The sequence below is a fragment of the Lithobates pipiens genome, unplaced genomic scaffold (genome assembly GCF_037356315.1).
Source record: "Lithobates pipiens isolate NorthernLeopardFrog02 unplaced genomic scaffold, aLitPip1_a1.2 Scaffold_18, whole genome shotgun sequence".
Taxonomy (NCBI): Eukaryota; Metazoa; Chordata; class Amphibia; order Anura; family Ranidae; genus Lithobates; species Lithobates pipiens.
The window spans coordinates 40,507,024-40,528,332 of NW_027507758.1; the positions used below are offsets into that span (position 1 = coordinate 40,507,024).

General features: G+C 40.9%; 1 protein-coding gene across 5 annotated transcripts in view; it reads left to right on the plus strand.

Moving 5' to 3' along the window:
* FBXO11 (F-box protein 11) overlaps nt 1-21,309 on the plus strand; it is a 130,069-nt gene that overhangs the window by 58,260 nt on the left and 50,500 nt on the right. For 4 of the 5 annotated variants that reach the window (XM_077485612.1, XM_077485610.1, XM_077485608.1 and 1 more), the window contains 2 exons: nt 15,025-15,106; nt 16,946-17,090. In XM_077485612.1, the coding sequence (XP_077341738.1) occupies nt 15,025-15,106; nt 16,946-17,090 (227 nt within the window). The remainder of the gene's footprint in view (nt 1-15,024; nt 15,107-16,945; nt 17,091-21,309) is intronic. The other variant, XM_077485609.1, reaches the window with a different exon arrangement.

Consider the following 21,309-nt stretch of genomic DNA (forward strand, 5'->3'; position numbering starts at 1 on the left):
GTTCCTTGAGCTGTGGCTGATGAACCACCTTTTTGATGTCTACAGAGCTCAAGGTTCAGCACCACTTAGCAAAGCCAGCAGCATGACACCAAATATCTTTTTAGCTGTCTTTAAAGGTGGCATTCTGAACACAACTTTAACGGGGGCATTCTTCCTATTGACCACCAATATAAGGAGCATTGTTCCTAAAAATTATTTTTGGGGTTCCTCTAGAGTTAAAAGGTTGAGAGCCTGGTTTAAGGTTTGGTAGGGGTTCTTAGGCATACTAGAGCTAAATGCAGTATAAACTAGCTGATACACCCGGTCCAGAAACATTTGATTTTAAGGCGTTCCCCCTCAGGTATGTATTAAAGTGCCAGCTGCTCCACAACCTCAAAAGCCACAACCTGAGGCACCTTAGACAAATTTTAATGGGGGTCTGTGAGAGGTACCATGTACCACCTAAACAATAGTTTATCATTTGCATCATTACATAATGAGTTCAGCGATCCACGTGCTATGGTGTCCCAAATCTGGATCCACTGTGGCAGCTGCAGGGAGCAAACCCAATCCTTTTCCCATTGTGAAACCTGAGGCAAAGTGCACACCAGGTCACCATTATAGGAAAGAAGTTCTAGATCGAGAATATTATACCTTTTAAGAAGATATGTATTTGAAAGCAGTGAGAGTCGTTTTTGTTGTTTTGGATTGATTGCACATAATTCAGAAATTTTGAAGATGTAACAATTAAGCGGATGGAGTGTGGTGGGAGGATTCTATCGTGGGAAACATTTACATATTGAGCATAGTCAGCAGTTGTATACCCAACGGAAACCTGCTTTAGACAACCACAGATATCTACATGGCTCATCATATTAAAGGGGATAATTTTATGAGAGTTTCAAAGGATGTGTGGGGTGTGAATTGCTTTCTCCATATTTTCATCGTATGTTTGAGCGCTGGGTTTCTAATTTATTCATGGTGGCCAGGAGCAGTCTGTAAAACTGTGTCTGTCATGGGCTTGCAGGGGAGGGCCAGCTGAAATTTTATTTTTTATTTTTAAAAGTCAGCAGCTACAAACGGTAGCTGCTGACTTTTAATAAGCGCACTTACCTGTCCAAGGTGCCCGTGATGTCGGCCGCCGAGACGAGCGGAGCGTCTTCAGGGCTGCTATCCTTTCCAGCCAAGATATCCGCTACTATATCCAGGACTCGAGTGGATGCCACATGAAAGAAGCGCAGTTAGCGGCGCATACAAAGTCTCATAGGAGGTCATAAGGATTCTCAGATTAATGGCTGTTTCGATTAAATCGATGTAAAGCTGGCCATACATTATACTATTTTCTTTTTTAATTTTCCTTTAGATTTACCATCATCTATGTATTGCAAGGGTCTGCACGATTGCATACAAATTGAAAGTGTTTGGGTCTGACTTCCATATTTTATATGGCTTTTGGTAAATCTAAAGGAATATTTTCTATAATGTATGACCAGCGTTAGGCTTTTAACAGTTAAAGCCAAACTCCAAGGTTACTTTTGCTTTATAGGTAGGTAATTTGGTCTAAACAGGCCCAGACTAACTATTTCCTGCACTAATGCAACAGCTGTCAGTGCTGCATAAACTGTATTTTGGATCAGCTGTATACAGCACCATATTCCGGAAGCAATATGACCCCTTTCACACGAGGCGCTTTTACGCTAAAAAAACACATGAAAAGCTCCCGAAAACCTATTTCCATTAAAATCAATGAATGCTTTCACACTGGGGCAGTGTGCTGGCAGGACAGTGAAAAAAAAAAAACACCCCTCTCTATTGAAATGAATGGAAAGCTCTTCAAAAGCTCCTGAAAAGCTCTTCAAAAGCACTCAATGTTTTACTGGCAGTTTAGAAGCGCCTTAATGTGGAAGGGGCCTAGGAGTCCGCCGTCGGTGCAAAATCGGTTCAGGCCGAGTGCTTCTCAGCCATTCACAGGAAGCCTTGCATTATTATGAATGAATAAAATGGTGCATTATAGTGCAAAAGATGGAGAAGCCTTTGAGGTATGATCTGGCAATGTGTATATAGTCTTAATAAAGCACTGGTTTACCTTTTTCATACAGTCTTGTGAAGTTGTACCAATGTCTTCTAGATGGGGCATGTATTCAGGAGCCAACAAATTTGCAACTACTTGATGCTATCATGTCACTGTGGACCAAAATCTGAGGAATGTTTCTAGCACCTTGTTGAATCATTGCCACAAAGAAGGCAAAAGGGGGACCAACCTGGTACTAGCAAGGTGTACCCAAAGTGGATAAGAAATGAAATGGTCACACACCTGAACTGCAAAATTGCTTGATGATGATCTTTATTGCCAAAAACCAGACAGGTTACAGGGATTGTAGCTTACGCGTTTCACAAGTGTAGCTTGCTTGTTCACAACATTAATATGCTCTCCAAGCAGGCTATAAAGAATCCTTTCACACTGGCAGCGCTGGGGCGTCTGATAAAGTGCAGCTAAAACTAGCGGTGCTTTACTGTCGTTTTAGAGCCGCTTTTCGGTTGATAGCAGGGTGCTTTAACCCCCCGCTAGTGGCCAAATAAAGGGTTAAAGAGGAAGTGAAATCTCCCACTCTGATGCCTCTTTTAATTTAGGCCATTATACAAGTAATTATCAAACTGTAATCGAGACCAAATCACATATTACTTGCTGTTTAAAGAAACTTAAAAAAAAATTGTTTCCAGGGGTAAGGCAGCGCCATCTTAAGTATTGTTTTCTGAGTCCACAGTAGAGTGTATTTCCGCCCTTACATTGAGCACTTCCTGTACTGTTAACCAAGCCTCCTTCTCAATCCAACGTTTCTATGGCAACCCTGCTTCCCTGATCATAGCTGACTTGTTATGTTTCATAGTATTTACTTGTGCCGATTTATCAAGTGTTTGCCTATGTCAGTCTTATCAGCTTCAGCTGATAAGACTGCAGTAATGCTGTCCAATGCCCAGGTTTATACTGCATGCGATGTCACATGTGGAGTAGTAGGATGCTCTGAGTGATTATGCAGTCTCTTAGGATTTCAGTGTTGTGCCTTAGGAGGTCCTGATAATAGACAAGCACACAGAGTGTGCCGTAAATCAGGGGAGATCTGGGCATGCTCAGTGACGTCACTCTAAAGAACTAAAAAGGATTACAACAATAGGTATAGAAAAAACAAGGGTGCTGCGCTCCCAAAGTGAAATTAATCTAAAAAAAGTAAAAACTTTATCAAACGCTAGAAGGAACTTATTGCAAAATAAATATGTGTAACCTAATAGTGCGTGATCTCCTCAAATACCCTTGAGACTAGCCCAAAAGGTTCTAAAATGAAAACTGCTCATATATACATCTATGATTAAAATTAAATCCACCTATAAGTGAAATAACCAAACAAAACGTGGTGTAATCAGCAGTATCCCCAGCTAAGGTGTTCATATAAATCTAATGTGTGTATATATACATAAAACAATAACTTCGTGGACAACAAAGTGTCATGCACAATAAAGTGTAAATAGTGATCAAAATTGCATTAAAGTGCTAAGTGCATATGATAAACGTAGAACAAATTAAAACACACAATAATCCGGCTAAGTGAACAAAGTCCAGTGAAAGTATCAGATGCAATTATAAAGTGGCTCAGTACTTGTAAAGTGCAACAAAACTCTTCCACCACTCCGGTGATTCCACGTGTTAGTACGCACACTAGGTAATTACCTCACCGCTGTAAGGTATAAGTGTATCTGCAGCCTTCTCAGAGGTACACAGGGAATCAAAGGGGGGATTTATTTTAATTATAGATGTATATATGAGCAGTTTTCATTTTAGAACCTTTTGGGCTAGTCCCAAGGGTATTTGAGGAGATCACGCACTATTAGGTTACACATATTTATTTTGCAATAAGTTCCTTCTAGTGTTTGATAAAGTTTTTACTTTTTTTAGATTAATTTCACTTTGGGAGCGCAGCACCATTGTTTTTTCTATACCTATTTTTTTACATGAGTACGTGTCTCATGGAAGTGTTTGCAGCATCCAGCTAATCAGACAAATTGCCACTCCTTATTCCATATACAGCGCAGGAGCCTAAATTAAACAAATACTACAACAATAATACTAAGCAAGTAAGGAGATATCTACAAGCAGTGTTTATGTGTTTGTTTTTTTTATGCTGGTTTGCATGGGACAAAGTTGTGGGGGAGAGTGTGCAACCAAGTTAAAATTGCCCATTGATTTTAGTGGGCATGGGTGCTTTAGTAGTGGTTTACACACCGCTCCTAAAGCGCCTCAAAGAAGGTGCTTGCAGGACTTTTTTATTTTTATTTTTTGTTTACGTCCTGCCAGCGCAGCACCCCAGTGTGAGGCATTTTTCAGGCACTTTATAGGTGCTATTTTTAGGTTTAAATTGCCTGAAAAATGCCTCCTAGAGTGAAAGGGATGTTAAGGTGAATCTGGCTATACCCAAAACCATCTGCTTGTGTGTACATAGTGGCTAAAGGTATGGGGAAAGATAATTGGCTAACAGACTGTTTTCAAAATATAAAAAAAACTATGGAACATAATAAAAAATACTTCATGAACAGTCTGAAAAACTAAGTGCTAAATACACATCGATCTGTATATATACTAAGTATCTACAGATAAACTAAGGAATACATATAAATATGTTTGTAAAGAAGAAAAATGCATATAACTGTGAAAAAAAGCCACAGAGCACATTGGACACTAAAATAAATAAAAAATACCCTGGGCAGTACGGAACACCACTTAACAAAATTGCAAAAAACAAATGTCATGATCATAATAAAATGCATTGTTAAACAAGTTAGAACTCTGAGGCACCGTGTCACCATAGGTGAAGAACTGTGTGAGAAAATGAACAGACAACTGATTGGAAGAATGGAAAAAAAAATTATGAATGAGATATCCCATTCAAAATTAATTACAAATGGTATGCATGTTTTGAAAAATGGAAAATCCAAAATGCCTCTTTTTACAGTGGCGTTTGAATACATCATTTCCTCTTTTAGGCACTTGAACTTTTTCTAAAACCTGTAATCCCACTGCTGTACTGCTATCATTGTGATACTGATTGACATGTCGGGCGACATTAGTGGACAGATTCTTCTCAATACTGTACAGGTGCTCCTGGAATCTTCCCTAAGTCACCTCATGGTGCGTCTGATATATTGCACATTACATGATCTGCATGTGACAACATATATGATGTACCGAGTGTTGCAGTTACAAAAAGAATTAAATTAAATTAATTAAATTAAATTTCATTTAAAAACGAGCGTACCATATCACCTTTGATATTTTTGCAACACAAACATCCAGTGACCCCACATCCATAGTTACCTTTAAAATACAGCCAGGTGGTGGATCTAATAATGGTAGGAACAAAGAATTGCCTAGTGTCGGAGCACGTCTGGAAACAAAATTGATTTAATCTTTAAGGAGATCCACACATATCCGGTCCTCAAAGAGGATAGGTAGATATCGATGTACAATGTTCCTGATATCATTAAATTCCTCACTAAAATGTTCTAAAAGTGGGTTGTTCTGATTGTCTCTGAAGTCTGATTGTTAAATGATTGCTTATTGCCTTTTTTCCACTTAATCTGTTATCCACTTCAGACCTCCCCTCAGGACAGGTACAAGTATCAATCAATCTTTTAGATAGGACCCTTTCTCCTGAGGAGACCTCTTTTATTCAAGGGTCTCAACTTCTGTCCTCAGACATTTTAACATATTGGAGACCATTCTTGGTATCAATAAATTTATTAGAATTATAGCTCTTAAAAAGCATTATTATAAGGATGTTATTGATGATCAGTTTGTTTCTGATATGTCCCCATCTGTATGTGGTGCTTCGAATGAGGACACACTCCTAACTTTCAGAGAGCGGTGTGTGTTGGGAGATTTGGAGGAATTGTCTTGGGAAGGAGCAGTTGGGTTGTCTAGGGACATTGGGTCTACATGTCAACTTTCTGATTTAATTTAGACATTCATATTTTTATCCTGTCGATGCACGTTATCCTGAAATGGCTACATTTCAGAAAATAGTTGAAAGGGATCTCGCTATTTTTGTCTATGCAATCCACATCAGGCACTCACACTAGACATGACAATCTTTCAAGTCCGGAAAGGAAAGCAGTCTTTAGAAAAAGATACACCTATGCTCATTAAAAATTCAGATGAGGGAGGTTTGGTGGTTGTCATGGGTTTAGAACAATATAGGTGTGAAGCAGAGACCATTATCTAACCTTGACACATATTCAAGACTTAGTTGAGATCCAACCAAAAAATATAAGATGTTACCTAGTTTAGTTAATGAAAGGTTAATTTTGGGCAGAAAATGGTGTCAGGTTTGATTCCTAATTATCCAGTGGCCCCTATTTTCCACCATCTTCCCAAGACCTATAAGGGACTCAATCCGCTACGTGGAAGATTGATCATTGTGGGCATTGGCTCCTTTAACGAGAAATTGGGTCAGTGGTTGGATGGTGTATTGTAACTTTTGGTGTGCAGTCTCCCTAGTTATCTGCTAGAAACCAATCATTTATTGAGTATCACAGGTGGCACAAGATGGGAAAAATTCCTTGTGGATCACCTGTGATGTCTCAAGTTTGTACTCATGTATTCCACATAAGAAGGCATTCAAAACGGTTTCTTTTTATTTAGAATGTGATGCCCATCACAGTATTGTGTATAGATTGTTTGTCTTGGATGTTCTCGAATACCTATTAACACACTTTTTTTTACTTTTTAATGGGGACTGGTTTCTTAAAGTGTGGAGCAGACACCATGGGAGACAAATTTTTCACCATCACTAGCCAATTTTATATATGGGTTGGTGGGAACGCCACCTCATATATGGTGTTAATAACTCTTTTAGATCATTGATTAAAATGTTCTGTTGGTACGTTGATGATCTGATCTTTATTGTGGATGTTGAATTTGGCTCCCTAGAGAATTTCCTGTTTTATCTCAATCAGAATGACAGCAATCTACATTTAACGGTACAATGTGATCAAAAGGAGATTGATTTTCTAGATGTACATCTGTGTGGTTCTGGAACACAATCCAATCGGGCCATCCTCTGCATACTATCAGGAGTATCCCAGTTGGTAAATTTTTGAGCATATGTAGAATATGCAGTGACTAACAGTCTTATGACAGAGGTGCGAGCCTTATACGCCTGGTTCTTGCAGCGGGGGGTACCCAAGATATATGCTAGATGGAGCCTATGCTATTGCCAACTCTAAAAAAACAGACAATCTCCTAAAAAGGTCAGCATGTAGGGAGAGAGGCGGCAATAATCATTTAAAAATCGGAGACCCACTTTTAGTACATCTTTTAGTGAGGAATTTAATATCAGGAACATTGTACATATAATCTTGAGGACCGGATATGTGCGCATCTCCTTAAAGATGAAATCTATTTTGTTTCCAGACATGCTCCGACACTAGGCAATTCTTTGTTCCTACCATTATTAGATCCACCACCTGGCTGAATTTTAAAGGCAACTATGGATGTGGGGTCACTGGATGTTCGTGTTGCAAACCTATCAAGGGTGATATGGTACACTCATTTTCAAATGAAAAGGAACATCAGATTAAAGTGGATGTAACCCCATATTTTTCTTTTTTTAAAGTTTGCACCTTGTACAGTATAGGATTTCATGTCATCTGTGCCCAGTCTTGCCTTGGAGAGTTAGTTCAGTGAGCTAAATACTAAAACATCAAGAAATAGGAGTCTGTTTCTCCCCCTTGCTGCGAGCGACAGGTGATGTACATATCTCATGCAGGAGCCTAAAAAAGACATTCTGTGTACTTCAGATTCCTTCCTCCTTTCTTCTCCAGCGCTCTCAGGAATGGTTGCTCCACACCTCAGCACAATTGAGCATGTTGAAGTCATGTGTTGACTTTTCTGGGTTTTGACTGGATGTTGGTGATCATAGCAGAAGTTCAGTGTAAGAAATACACAGGAGAAAATGCATGTTGACAAGGCGAGTGTAGAGGTGGGCGGGATGTCTACTGACATCACGACTCCACCCACCGAGCTCCAGACAACAGACCCACCCACAGAATCTGCAGTTTTTCGGGTCTCCTAACAGAGGGGAGACTTTTGACAGGTAAGGATACATGCGGGAGTCATGTATATCCCTGTAGATAACCAATATGGCAGTGGTTTAGAAAGGAGGAGAGTGGGTTTATATCCACTCTAAATCTTCTTATAACCGCAAACTCTGTATGTTGTATATATTGTCACATGCAGATCATGCAATGTGCAAAATACTGTATAGGACACGGCGACTTGGGGACAGATTCCAGGCGCACCTGTACAGTATTGAGAAGAATCTGTCCACTAATGTCGACCAACATTTCAATCAGTATCACAATGGTAGCAGTGGGAGTACAGGTTTTAGAAAAAGTGCCTAAAAGAGGAGGTGATGTATTCAAACTCCTCTGTAAAAAAAAGAAGCTTTTTGGGTTTTCAGTTTCAAAACGCGCATACCATTTGGAATGAATTTTGAATGGGATATCTCACATTTTTCATAATTTTTTTTTTTTCCCCCCCTCATTCTTCCCATCAGTCGTCGGTTCATTCATTTTCTCACACTGTACACTGTTCTTCACCTATGGTGACACAGTGCCTCCGAGTTCTCACTTGTTTATTATCGTGACATCATTTGTTTTTTGGTTTCATGCAATTTTGTTAAAGTGGTGTTCCTGTAATGCTCGGGGGAATCTTCGTATCTACGTATATTGCTTGGTTTATCTGTAGATACTTAACACATATGTGGATGTATTTATAGTTATGTTTTACATAGATGTATGTTTAGCTCTTTGTTTTTCAGAATGTTCTTGAAGTATTTTTGGAGCCTTTTTTAGTATTTTACATAGCTCCTTTTTTAATTCTCTCCACACCTTTTTTTCCACTATTATTTACACACGTGTGAGCTTTGTTTATTTGGTGGATTTTTTTGGGTTCAATGTTTTTTTTTTTTTTTTTTTTTGCCTGTTTTTATTTTTATTTTATTTTTTTTAATTAATTTATTTTCTCTAGTTTTTATGGTGGTTGTTTTTAATCCATGAAATGTTTTTCTGAATATCAGTTGAGATTTTTACCTTTGCATGAGTTGTTTCTCCAGAGCAGGTGGTTTTGGGTGTAGCCTGATTCAGGTGATCACCTTCAATAGGCTGCTTGCAGAGCATATCAATGTTGTGAACCAGCAAGCTGCACTCTTGTGAAGCACATCAACTGCAAATCTCCTGTAACCTGTCTGGTTTTTGACAATAAAGATTATCATCAAGCAATTTTGCAGCTCTGGTGTGCGACCATTTTGTTTCTTCTCTATTGTGGACAGTGGTGTGCTGAGGTCTGCGCCGGGTACCTGTTTGGACCCGTAGTCAACCTGGAGAGGCGTGTTTCCTCTTGGCTTTTGATACCTAATAAAGTGGCTGGTGAAGAATATATGTGATAGTTTAGGGCAGTGCTGCTCAACCTTTTGCAGAGAGCGGGCCACGAACGTGATTTGGTAACCGCTCAAGGGCGACAATGAAATGGTTCAGAATTTAGAATTTTTATTTTAAAAAGCATAATGAACACTTTCCTCCGGCAGCTCCTGCTGGTATTTGGGAGAGGAGGGGAAGCTGTCTTTCAGCGGTTGCAGGAGGAAAATGGAGAGGACTGGTTCCTATATATGCCCACACAGCCCCTCCTGTCTAGGTGTAAGAGCATGTGACGGGGAGGCCGCATTGGCAACCTGGAACATGTAGTGGGGTCACCAGTGCAACACCTCACAATACACCAGTGGTTGGGAGGGTGTGGTAAAAACACAGCTTGAAAATGTGGTTTTATCTCCCCCTGACCCAAGAGTGTAAACGAGCCCTTATGCCGCGTACACACGACCGTTTTTTTCCATCGGAATAAACTGACGGTTTTTCTGACTGAGTTCCGCTGAAATGGTCTTGCCTACACACGATCTCACCAAAGTCCGACCGTCTAGAATGCAGTGACGTATGACGGGACTAGAAAAAGGAAGTTCAATAGCCAGTAGCCAATAGCTGCCGTCTTGTACTTCAGAGCATGCATTGTTTTTGGTCCGTCGGAACAGCATACAGACGAACAGTTTTCCCGATAGGAATTGGTTCCATCGGAAAGATTTAAAACATGTTCTCTTTCTAGGTCCCTCAGAATTTTAGAAAAAGTCAGATGAGGCCCACACACAATCGGAATATCCGATGAAACAATTCCATCAGACTTTTTCTGCTGGAAAGTCTGACCATGTGTACTCAGCATTACTGTCCTGAGCCCCTTATAAGGCTGCTCTCACACTGAGCTGTTGCGGTTTACAAATGCCTGCGAGTTGGCTGTGCTTTGCCATAGGCTCCTATTATATCTTCCGGGTGTGGTACACTTTCAGAGAGCACAGCAAGCCCACAAGATAAAATAGAAGTGTGCTTCCCTGGTTTGGGGTCAAGGGCCACATGTGGCCCTCGGGCCGCAGGTTGAGCACCCTTGGTTTAGGGTATTACATTGATGTTTGAGGTCTAGTATATTTATGTATAAATAATGGTTCCTATTTAGCACCATCTTAAGAGGATTACAGAAATAACAAATTACCCTTTTCATAAATGTCCCACTGCCTTAGCAGTTGTAATAGTTGGCTATTTTAAAAACTATTATACGTTTTGATCACTGGATGTTTTTTAAAGCTTGCATGTATTTGTATAGTGAACATTTGTAAATAATGGGAATCTGTATTCTTCCATGTGTTAAACATTTTTACTATTCATCGTATGATTCTGTTTTCAACTTTGTGCTGCTTTACTTTCCCTGACAGCAGTGTCCTTCTATCACTTAATTGCTAAATCCAGCTGTGGCACATGTGGTCATTGCATCATGCCCTTGGTGTTGTCAAAGCTTTCACTTACTGTAAAATGTATGTATTCCATGATGAAATGCAGACAAGTTTCCAGCGTTTCTGAAGCGGTCACATGAGTGGTAAAGGCCATCAGGCTGAAGGCGTGTGTGAGAATCGTAGGGGGAGATTTACTAAAATTGGAGCACTCAGAATCTAGTGCAGCTGTCTTCAACTTTTAGCTCGTTCAATTATTTTAGTGGTAAAGTAGGTTACCTGAGCCCTCATTCGATCCATCAATGAGCGCCGCCCTTCATGTCGAGGTCTTACTGGCTTTGCTGGAGTATCAGGAGCCATTGGCTCCCTCTGCTGTAAACCAAAGCCAGTGATGAGGGGTCAATGGATGCAACAGCAGGGCTCAGGTGCAAGCACACACATGTGCCCCCCCCATGGGAAGTGGCTTCCTATGTGGGAATTGGACAGAGGGGAGGGGCCAGGAAAGCCGGTGGCAGATATGAAGAGAGGAGGATCGCGGCCACTTGGTGCAATTCCATTGCACCGGGCACGTAAGTATAGACATGCTTTTATTTTAAAAAAATTCCCTTTACCGTCACTTTAAAGCGGAGTTCCACCCAAAAGTGGAATTTCTGCTTATATGCTCTCCCCCCCCCCCCCCCTTGGTGTCACATTTGCCACCTTTTGGGGGGAGGGTTAACGGGGTCTGATCTTCCGCACTTCTGGGAGATGGCCCGTGGCCCGATCTCCCTGAGGTTTGGCCCCACTCCTCCTTCCCCCGCTGCCGGGCCAATTAGCGCAGCACACTTCATGCATGCACAGTAGGGGAACCAGAAGTGAAGCCGAAAGGCTTTACTTCCTGGTTCCCTTACCAGGAATGGTGGCGGCAGCACCAGGGAATCGATCCGAAGATCGGCCGGAGTACCAGCATCACAAGCTCTCTGGACAGGTAAAGGTCCTAATAGTAAAAGTCAGCAGCTTCAGTATTTGTAGCGGCTGACTTTAATTTTTATCACCTAGGCTGGACATCCTCTTTTTAATGCAACCAAACCTCAACCGTATATGTATAGCTATTTTTATCGTAAAATATTAACTAAAAATCAAGATATTAATATTCTGGTTGTTCAAATGCACTTTCATAGACCGTGTACACCTACATTTTAGGCAACCAACCATACATATACAACATCTTAAAATATGTTGTGCCGCAATTTCCCAATGCAATTAGATTGTTATACAATCTTATGTCTATGAAAGTGTATTTGAACAACCAAAATATCAATGATTTTATTTCATATTTTTAGATAGTTGTACAATAAAAATCTTTTTAATCCTTGTTTTTTTTTTTTTTTTTTTTTTTAAACCTATACTTGTTGATGATTAGCTGCATTAAAGTCCAGTGGTAGACATTCCTTCTTTGTATCTGTTCAATTAAAATGGTTGTAAACCCCCGATTTGTCACTTTTACCTGTAGGTAAGCCTACAATAAGGCTTACCTATAGGTAGTGGAAATATTGCCTGAATGTGTGCCGTTTAGGAGATATTTACCTTTGTAGTGCACCGATGATGTCATTGGCACATGTGATGTGAAGAAACGGTCCTCTGTGCCATTTCTTCTGGCTCCGGCCAGTCACAGAGCCAGAGCCCGCTGACTTTTGAAATATTTTTTTGAAAGGTGCAGGTCCTCTTTAAGCTTTGAAAATAAAACCTGGAAGTTGATTGGATTCTGTGCAGAGCAGAATCAAATTTTGCGCACTCCAGTTTTAGGCCTGGCTCACACCTGTGTAAAATCATATCCACTCTCAAGCATCTCTTCTCTTCAGAGAGAATAAGTTTAGTGCTTGCAACCTTTCCTTATAACCAATATCCTCCAGATCCTTTATTAGTTTTGTTGCCCTTCTTTGTACTTTCTCCATTTCCAGTACATCCTTCCTGAGGACTGGTGCCCAGAACTGGACAGCATACTCTAGGTGCGGCCGGACCAGGGTCTTGTAGAGCAGGAGAATTATCGTTTTATCTCTGGAATTGGTCCCCTTTTGCCATGTAGTTGCACACCCCATTAATTCAGATCTTTTTGCAAGGTTTCCACATCCTGCGGAGAAGTTATTGCCCTGCTTAGCTTAGTACTGCCTGAAAATACAGAGATCGAACTGTTTACCCCATCCTCCAGGTCGTTTATGAACAAAATAAATAGGATTGGTCCCAGCACAGAACCCTGGGGGACCCCACTACCCACCCCTGACCATTCCGAGTACTTCCTATTTATCACCACCCTCTGAACTCTCCCTTGTAGCCAGTTTTCAATCCATGTTCTCACCCTATGGTCCATGCCAATGGACCTTATTTTGTACAGTAAACGTTTATGGGGAACACTGTCAAATGCTTTTGCAAAATCCAGATACACCATGTATATGGGCCTTCCTTTATGTAGATAGTAACTCGCCTCCTCATAGAAGGTTAATAGATTGGTTTGGCAAGACCGATTCTTCATGAATCCATGCTGATTACTTCTAATGATATCATTCTCATTACTAAAATCTTGTATATAGACCATTATCATCCCCTCTAGGAGCTTGCATACTATTGATGTTAGACTAACTGGTCTGTAATTCCCAGAGGTGTATTTTGGGCCCTTTTTAAATATTGGTGCTACATTGACTTTTCTCCAATCGGCTGGTACCGTTCCAGTCAGTAGACTCTCAGTAAAAATTAGAAATAATGGTCTGGCAATTACTTGACTTGAGTTCCCGAAGTACCCTCGGATGCAAACCATCTGGTTACGGTGAATTATTAATGTTAAGTTTCCCAAGTCTAATTTTAAGTCTGTCCTCTGTTAACCATGGAGGTGCTTCCTGTGATGTGTCATGAGGCACTGCAATTTTGGTTACTGAAGCCCCATGATTCCCTTGTGAAGACTGAGAAGAATAATAAATTCAATACCTTCGCCATCTCCCCAATCTTTGTAGCCAGATGTCCTTCCTCATTCTTTATGGGGCCAATATGGTCTGTCCTCCCTTTTTTTTACTGTTTACATACATTTATTGGGATTTTTTTTGTTTTTGTTTTGCTCTCCTCCGCTGTGTCTTTCGTGTTCCATCTTAGCCACCCTAATTGCATCCTTACATTTCTTGTTGCATTCTTTATAAAGTCTGAATGCTGATGATTTTTTTTTGAAGGCCTTCTCCTTTGCTTTTATGTGCATTTTTACCTTGGAGTTAAGCCATTCCAGGACTTTTTTTCCCTCTTTTAAATTTATTACCCAATGGAATGATGTGGAAAATATTTAAACCTGATAAAAATGGTGGCCCCGAAATTTAATATTAAGTGAAACATATATAGTAACAAATATGCATCAATGAAAATTCAACACCCCGTGACAAGTGTGAAAATAAGAGAACAAATTATCTATAATAGAGTCCATAAACAAATTCTTCCAGTATTAAAACTTGTATAGTGTCTTCTCATTTCTTCCACAACACCAATATGTGAAAGTGTTTCCGCTCCCCTCAGAAAATGCACTCACCAACTTCCAATGCCTTACAGTCTCTCGTGCCTGTGAACATCAATCAGGATCTCTTTCTCTGTTGAAAAGAAACCCAATGGGATGCATTGGCCAATGCCCTTATTTTAATATGGTCTTTAAGCGAACCCATCTCTCCTCCATGTTTGTTCCTCATTTGGGTGCAGTCCGTCCCTTCTATAGTATTGGTGATTGAATGAGAAGTCAGCCCAGTCCTCCAGGAACCCAAACCCCTCCTTACTATACCAGCTCCTCAGCCACTTGTTTACTTCCCTAATCTCCCTTTGCCTTTCTGGTGTGGCTTGATGTACCTGTAGTATTCCTGAGAATAATACTTTGGAGGTGAGAATACTACCTTGGAGGTCCTCTTCTTGAAATTGGCTCCCAAGTCCCTAAAATCGTTTTTTAGGACACTCCATGGTTGAATGGAGCGGCCTCGGCTTATCCTTTAAGCTGTTCCAATTATTGTAGCCTTTTAAGTGGACATGCTGTTATCTTTGTAGTTTGCCTACACTGCTATGTTTTGCTTTTATTGGTTAGGTTACGTTATTTTGTTAATGTTGTTTAATATATTTGTAAAAAATTTGAGGCGACCTCCTACTAAATCTTTCTCTCATGGTTTCATTTTTAAAGGGTGCTTCAACTTCGACAACTGAAAACTTCGGTCATAGAGCAAAGCGTGCAAGAATATCTGGGAAATCCCAAGACCTGCCTGGTAAAATGACTATTACAATTCTGTCTGTGTGATGTATTTGCGATATTTGGGAATATTCATCCAATCATGTACAGCGCAGAAAAAATATGTTGCTAGCACATGATCGTTTGAAGCGACTTCATCTTCATCTCATTTACTAAGCTCAAGGACAGTACTTATTGCAGGGGTAGGCAACCTTTTGAGCACAGTGTGCCGAAAAAAGTTTTCAGAGAAATTTGAGTGTGCCGATTTTATAACAAAAAAGTCAACTTCACGATCACAAAAAGGATTTTTTATAAAGTAAATACTGTTAACTACTTTTGTAGTGAGAAATTAAGATCCTGTGCTCTCGTGCCTCAGATAAGCCCCAATTCCTGTAACTCACCACCTTAGATCAGCCTCAGTTCATGCACCTTCCCACTTCAGATCACTGTCCCTCCTTCACATCTGCCTCACCACTGTCCCTCCTGCCCATCTGCCTCACCACTGTTCCCTCCTGCACATCTGCCTCACCACTGTTCCCTCCTGCACATCTGCCTCACCACTGTTCCCTCCTGCACATCTGCCTCACCACTGTAACCCCCTGCACATCTGCCTCACCACTGTAACCCCCTGCACATCTGCCCCACTAACGTAAGAGGAGGCACCTGTGTGAAAAAGTCAGTCGCACCGATTTGACTGCGTCCATTGCGACTTATCATGCAACTATCAAACCACATGACAAGCCACACCAGTGTGACCGGGGGCTTATGGTTTTAATATTCAGCTAATATGTACAATGCTGTCACACCAATAGTTTACAGTTTTTAGTGTTAAAAAATTAAAGTGGTTGTAAATCAAAAGGAGAAAACCCCCAAAAAAACATAACCAACCCTGTAAGACAAAGGCATAATGATCTAATATGCATTGCATACTGCCTCATTATGAAATGCTTACCTTAGATCGAAGCTGTTGCAGTGGTCCCCGCACAACGATGTGACCGGCAGCGCATCTCCTGTATGTCACTCCCACACATGCGCGTGGGAGCCGCCAGTCACGGCACTGGCCCTAAACAAATGGCACGAGCAAGCCGTTCCTTCAGTGCGCATGCGCTGATAACGGTGCAAGCGTATGTGGTAAATATCTCAACTGTGCAGGTTTAGGAAATATTTACAGTACCTACAAGTAAACCTTATTATAGGCTTACCTGTGGGTACAAGTGGTGTAACAAGGTTTTCAACCACTTTAAAGTTGCACTTCTGTTATATTTTTGTTTGATACTGAAGATTTAAGTTGACTAAAATACGTCTAAAACTAAAATGTTATTTTAGTCAAAAGGCAATGACTAAATTGAAATTTGACATCAAAAGCAACACTGGTCAGTGCAACCTGCCTGTGAACGCACAGGGAAACCAGAAGACCAGCACAAGTTTGGCTCCTCTACTGTACCGTAAACCCTGTGCATGTTCCAGAAAGTGAGGAGCAAAGTTCATATTAAAATGCAACACACCACAATGTAGTATATTGACGCACATTGGTTTACCTGCACTCAATGCACCCTGTGTGATCTGCGCCTAATCTGGGGTGATTTGTGCACTAGGGACTAAAATGCTTATAGGTGTATGAAGTGAGATTTGGAGAAGTTGCTAATAATCTGCTCACTGTCCTTGCTGGAAAGAAAGCTGTACCTGCAGACAAGCATCTCTCCATTTCACTTCTACTTCATGCAGTCTGTGGATCTGTGCTTCTTGCACCTCTCCTGCCCGCTGCTTGTTTAACATTAAGTAATCAGGTAATTTTTTGTTCTCCCATCTTATAAACTTTTTTTTTTTTGTATGAAATCGGCAGTGATAAGTGATTATTATTCTGATTCTTTAACAGCAGCACCCGCAGAACAGTACCTTCAGGAAAAGCTGCCAGACGAGGTTATGCTGAAGATCTTCTCTTACCTATTGGAGCAGGACCTCTGCAGAGCAGCTTGTGTGTGCAAGCGCTTTAGTGAACTTGCAAATGACCCTATTTTATGGTAAGTGTTTTGGATTATGGAAATCTTTTTTTTTTTTTTTTTTTTTTTTTTTTTGGGGGGGGGAAGGCTGCTACAACACTATGGATTTGTACTGTTAGATTTGACACATTTTGGTATATTATTTATATATCTGCTGAAAAAAATATCGCCACACTTTTCTACTCTGTTCTCACTTCTCCCTACAACAAAAGACAAATAAGTCTGGTCAATGACAGTGGTGGAAAGCGTATGCATGGTTAGATCGCTTTTGGGCTACTTTCATACTACAAACGCTTTAAACTATTTTGGTGCAGTTTTTTTTTTTTTTCAATTTAAAAGAGTTTATTAAGCCAATAAACAGATACAGTCAAAGACAAAGGTTACATCATACTACCGTATACAGCAAAATATCCAACAGGTAAACAGCGAGTCTGAGCTTGTCTTCAAAAGAAAAGAAAATGTACATTTGTCACCCAAGTAACAACTCCGTTATAAAACGGTTTCAAAATGTAATCCAAGTGTATACACAGACACATTGAAAACATGTCAATAAATCGAATTGTACATAAAAATCAGTAATCAGGTATCTGTAGTTTTGGCTATAAGATTTAATGAGAGAGATAGATAAAGGGAAATGAAGAAAGGAATAAAAAGAAAAAGGAAAAAAAGCAGGTACGAACCAAGGTAGAGAAGAGTAAGAAAGAACCAGGCGACGGCGGAGAGCTATCCCGTCTCAACGGAGGGTGTCTGTCAGCACCTCCCCTCCGGGCCCGGAGGGGAGGGGGAACCAGAGGGCCACAATCTACCCAGTGGAAGAGTATCGCAATCAGCCCTCAGTGAATCTAGAAAAAGCATCCGAATACCTGAAAAATACCCATGGGGACCAGGTTGTGTGAAATCTGACAGCCGTTTCATCTGCAATAGCGAGCGTCTCCTCCATTGTATAAATAAGGTTAACCGAACCCAGCCATTCTTTCACCGACGGTGTTAGTTGGGATTTCCAATATTTGGGGATCAATGATTTTGCTGCCATTAGAAGGTGTTTGGTCAGGGACCTTTTATATCTCCCCAGTGGGAGGTCAGAAATGTGAAGCAAGCAACAGGCCGGGGAGAGAGTCATCTTGGTTTCTGTAATCTGTCTGACTAGTCCCAGCACTTGATCCCAAAAGCTACTTATCTTGGCAATTCCACCAGATATGTAGCATATCGCCCTTAGCCTCGCCGCATCTCCAACACAAGTCTGAGGACAGCGGGTACCATCTCTTCACTTTGACCGGAGTGGCATACCAATGAGAGAGTTGTTTATATGAATTCTCCTGCAATCTATTTGGTGCAGTTTTTAGCAAAATATTTAAATGGGGATGCATGCAAAATAAACATAAAACATATCTATAAGACACCTCTCTGAGACTGCAGTGGCAGCTAATGTGGCCTCAGATACTTGAATTATCAAAATGATGTCTTCATTGTAAGTACTTTCTATGAGAAATGACTGAGGGGCAGGAGCTGGCTTTAAATTCTAAATGTGGATAATTTATTTTCCTGCAGACAGTTTAAAATATATTTCCACTTGTGCAACACATTTTGATTATCTCTGTTTTCTACATGCTCTCATTCATGTAACTTAAAAGGAGAGGTACAGCGAAAGATCGTTTGGCTGTACTTTTGTAGATCACAGGAGTGCTGCACTCCTATGACCCATTTTCAGCGGACATCGGGCTGAAATGCAATGTTGCCCGATGTCACCGAGTCGGTCCAGGCTGGGGCCATGTTTGTCGCAATGGAGTCGGGATCTGCACACCTGGCTCAGCCTTGCAGCCAGCCACTGAGAGCCTGAGCCAGCCGTTCCTGCCCCATCCAAAGCCCAATGCTCCAGTGAGAGGGGGGGGCAGGGGCCAGGCCCGAGTAGAGAGTCGGTGACTGACTGTCAGCAGCTCTCTGCTCAGGTAGCTGTAAGAAACGAGTAATTCAGATTGATGCTGCATCCACCCGGGTAAGCGCGATTCCAAAAAAATAAAAAATAAAAAACCCATACATCTCTACAAAGAAAAAAATAATTTAATTGCAGTTTTTAGACTTTTTTTTTTTTTTTTTCTACTAACTCCAAATGCTCTTTTCCAATAACTCCAACACAAAAAATCCTACATTCTTTTATTTGTTTAGAGGTGGCTGGGCAGATCTCCTTCTCAAATGTAAACTAGATTTGGACATTTAGACAATTCTCTATCCTAACAAAAGGCTAAGAATTTAGATGCTTACCTTCTTCGTTGTATGTTAATGAGAGGAAGTTCAGCCCGTCCTAAACCTTTCTTTTGGGATAGACTCTCAACTTAGAAATCCCATAACACCTTCTCCAATTAAACCTCTAAAAAGTAATAAAACACATTTGTAAAAAAATAATTCATGTAGGCTCTGAGAATGGGAGCACATAACAAACATTATGGGGGCTTTCTCAAATTTGACTGCAAAAGTGGAAATACACTTTAAGCTTCATGAAATCGGCCGTGAATGTACACTGGCAAAGCTGTGTGTGCCATACCCAGACCCCACACCATGGACATGGGTTGTAATGCTGCTTCAGACCTTAGTTCGGTGATGGTAAACCTTGGGACCCCAGATGTTTTGGAGCTACATTTTCCCAAAATGTCGTTTCAAAACATCTGGGGGGGCCAAGGTTTGCCACCACTGCCCTAGATCCTGCTTGGGCAGTCACCTTGCCACTGAGTGCAAGGTGTGTAGTTAGCCGACAGGGTGCTATACTGGTTCAGGGCCATTTTCCATCTGTATGGGACTCGGACTCAGACTCTGGAGACTCCTCCAGGGGTATATGTACTGGTGATGGGCAAAGCCAGAACCCTATATAAGGCACTAGCAACATGGAAAGCTGAGACCTGTTAACCCTGTACTGGACTGAAACTGTAGCCTCATTTATTACAAGTGTACTGAATAGTATTCATTCTACCTTACAACTATTAGAAAGCTGATAATTGTGTAAAGCTACGGAAATACTCAGGGACAGCTCGGCTGAACTCCAAAATCCCTCGGAAAGGCTTGGAAACTGAGTATTTCCGAGTGCTAAATGTGTTACTGCACACTATATTAGCTTGAATTCTGCTCGTTATGCGAGACAACACTCGCAAACTGAGTCAGCATTTAAAAAAATTTAAATTTGCTTGTCTTTCAAAACGCTCGTTAACTGCGTTACTCGTTAACCAAGGTTCCTCTGTAATTGGACACCTTGACCCCAGAAATCCACCTGAAAACCAAGGTCTGCCTTTTACTTGGGTTTATTGCATAGGGGGGATGGTTTTAAAGATCTGGCAGGATTATCCCTTCTTAAAGTGGTTGTAAACCCTTACAAACCACTTTGACCTACAGGTAAGCCTAGATTAAGGCTTACTTGTAGGTCCAAGAAATATCTCCTAGACCTACACGGTTTAGGAGATATTTACAAAAAGACAGGCACCGCTGTCTACGGTGCATGCGCCGTAGACAGCGGTGCACTGAGCACGCCGCAAATCACGGTGATATGCTGCTCGTGTCGGCTCCTGTGCGCATGCGTGGGAGTGACGTCATCGCGGCTCCAGAGAACCACAGTGCCGGAGCAGCGAGACCCGGTAGTCACTCCGGGATACATGACAGCGGTGAAGATAGAGGACTGCATCGAGGGCTTTGTTCTCAGGTAAGTTATTCATATTGAACTAGTATGCTATGCATACTAGCCCATTATGCCTTTGCCTTGCAGGTTGCATATTTTATTTTTTTAAAGTGCCTTACCTCCTCTTTTAATGTGTAATAGAATTCATTTGTGTGGAGCTGAGAGAGCGCAAATCGTTTAGACTTGAGAAACCTGCAGTTTCTCCTAGATGCTGAGGCTGCTTATGTAAGCTGTAAGTAGAAAAATACTTTTGAAATTTGGTTAAAAAGGGGAAATAGACACACATGAAATAACTTTTTTTTTTTTTTGTGTGTGCAGTTCAGACTACAGCCCAGTACTGATGAAGGTTGTCGTGACATCTTCATGTTACCAATTAATGTAGTAACTGCGTTCTTTTGAAAATGGAGACCATGCACTAAATAAAGATGTGCATGTACTTATGTACTCATTGTGGCTATAGTTGTGATGGCATGCAAAATTGTGACAAGGTGTATGGAGTAATCGCTTTACAGTACAGAGCTTGCTTTAATGATAAAATTACATTCAGACCGTATTCCAGGTAGTTCTTGCATTTTTATTTGT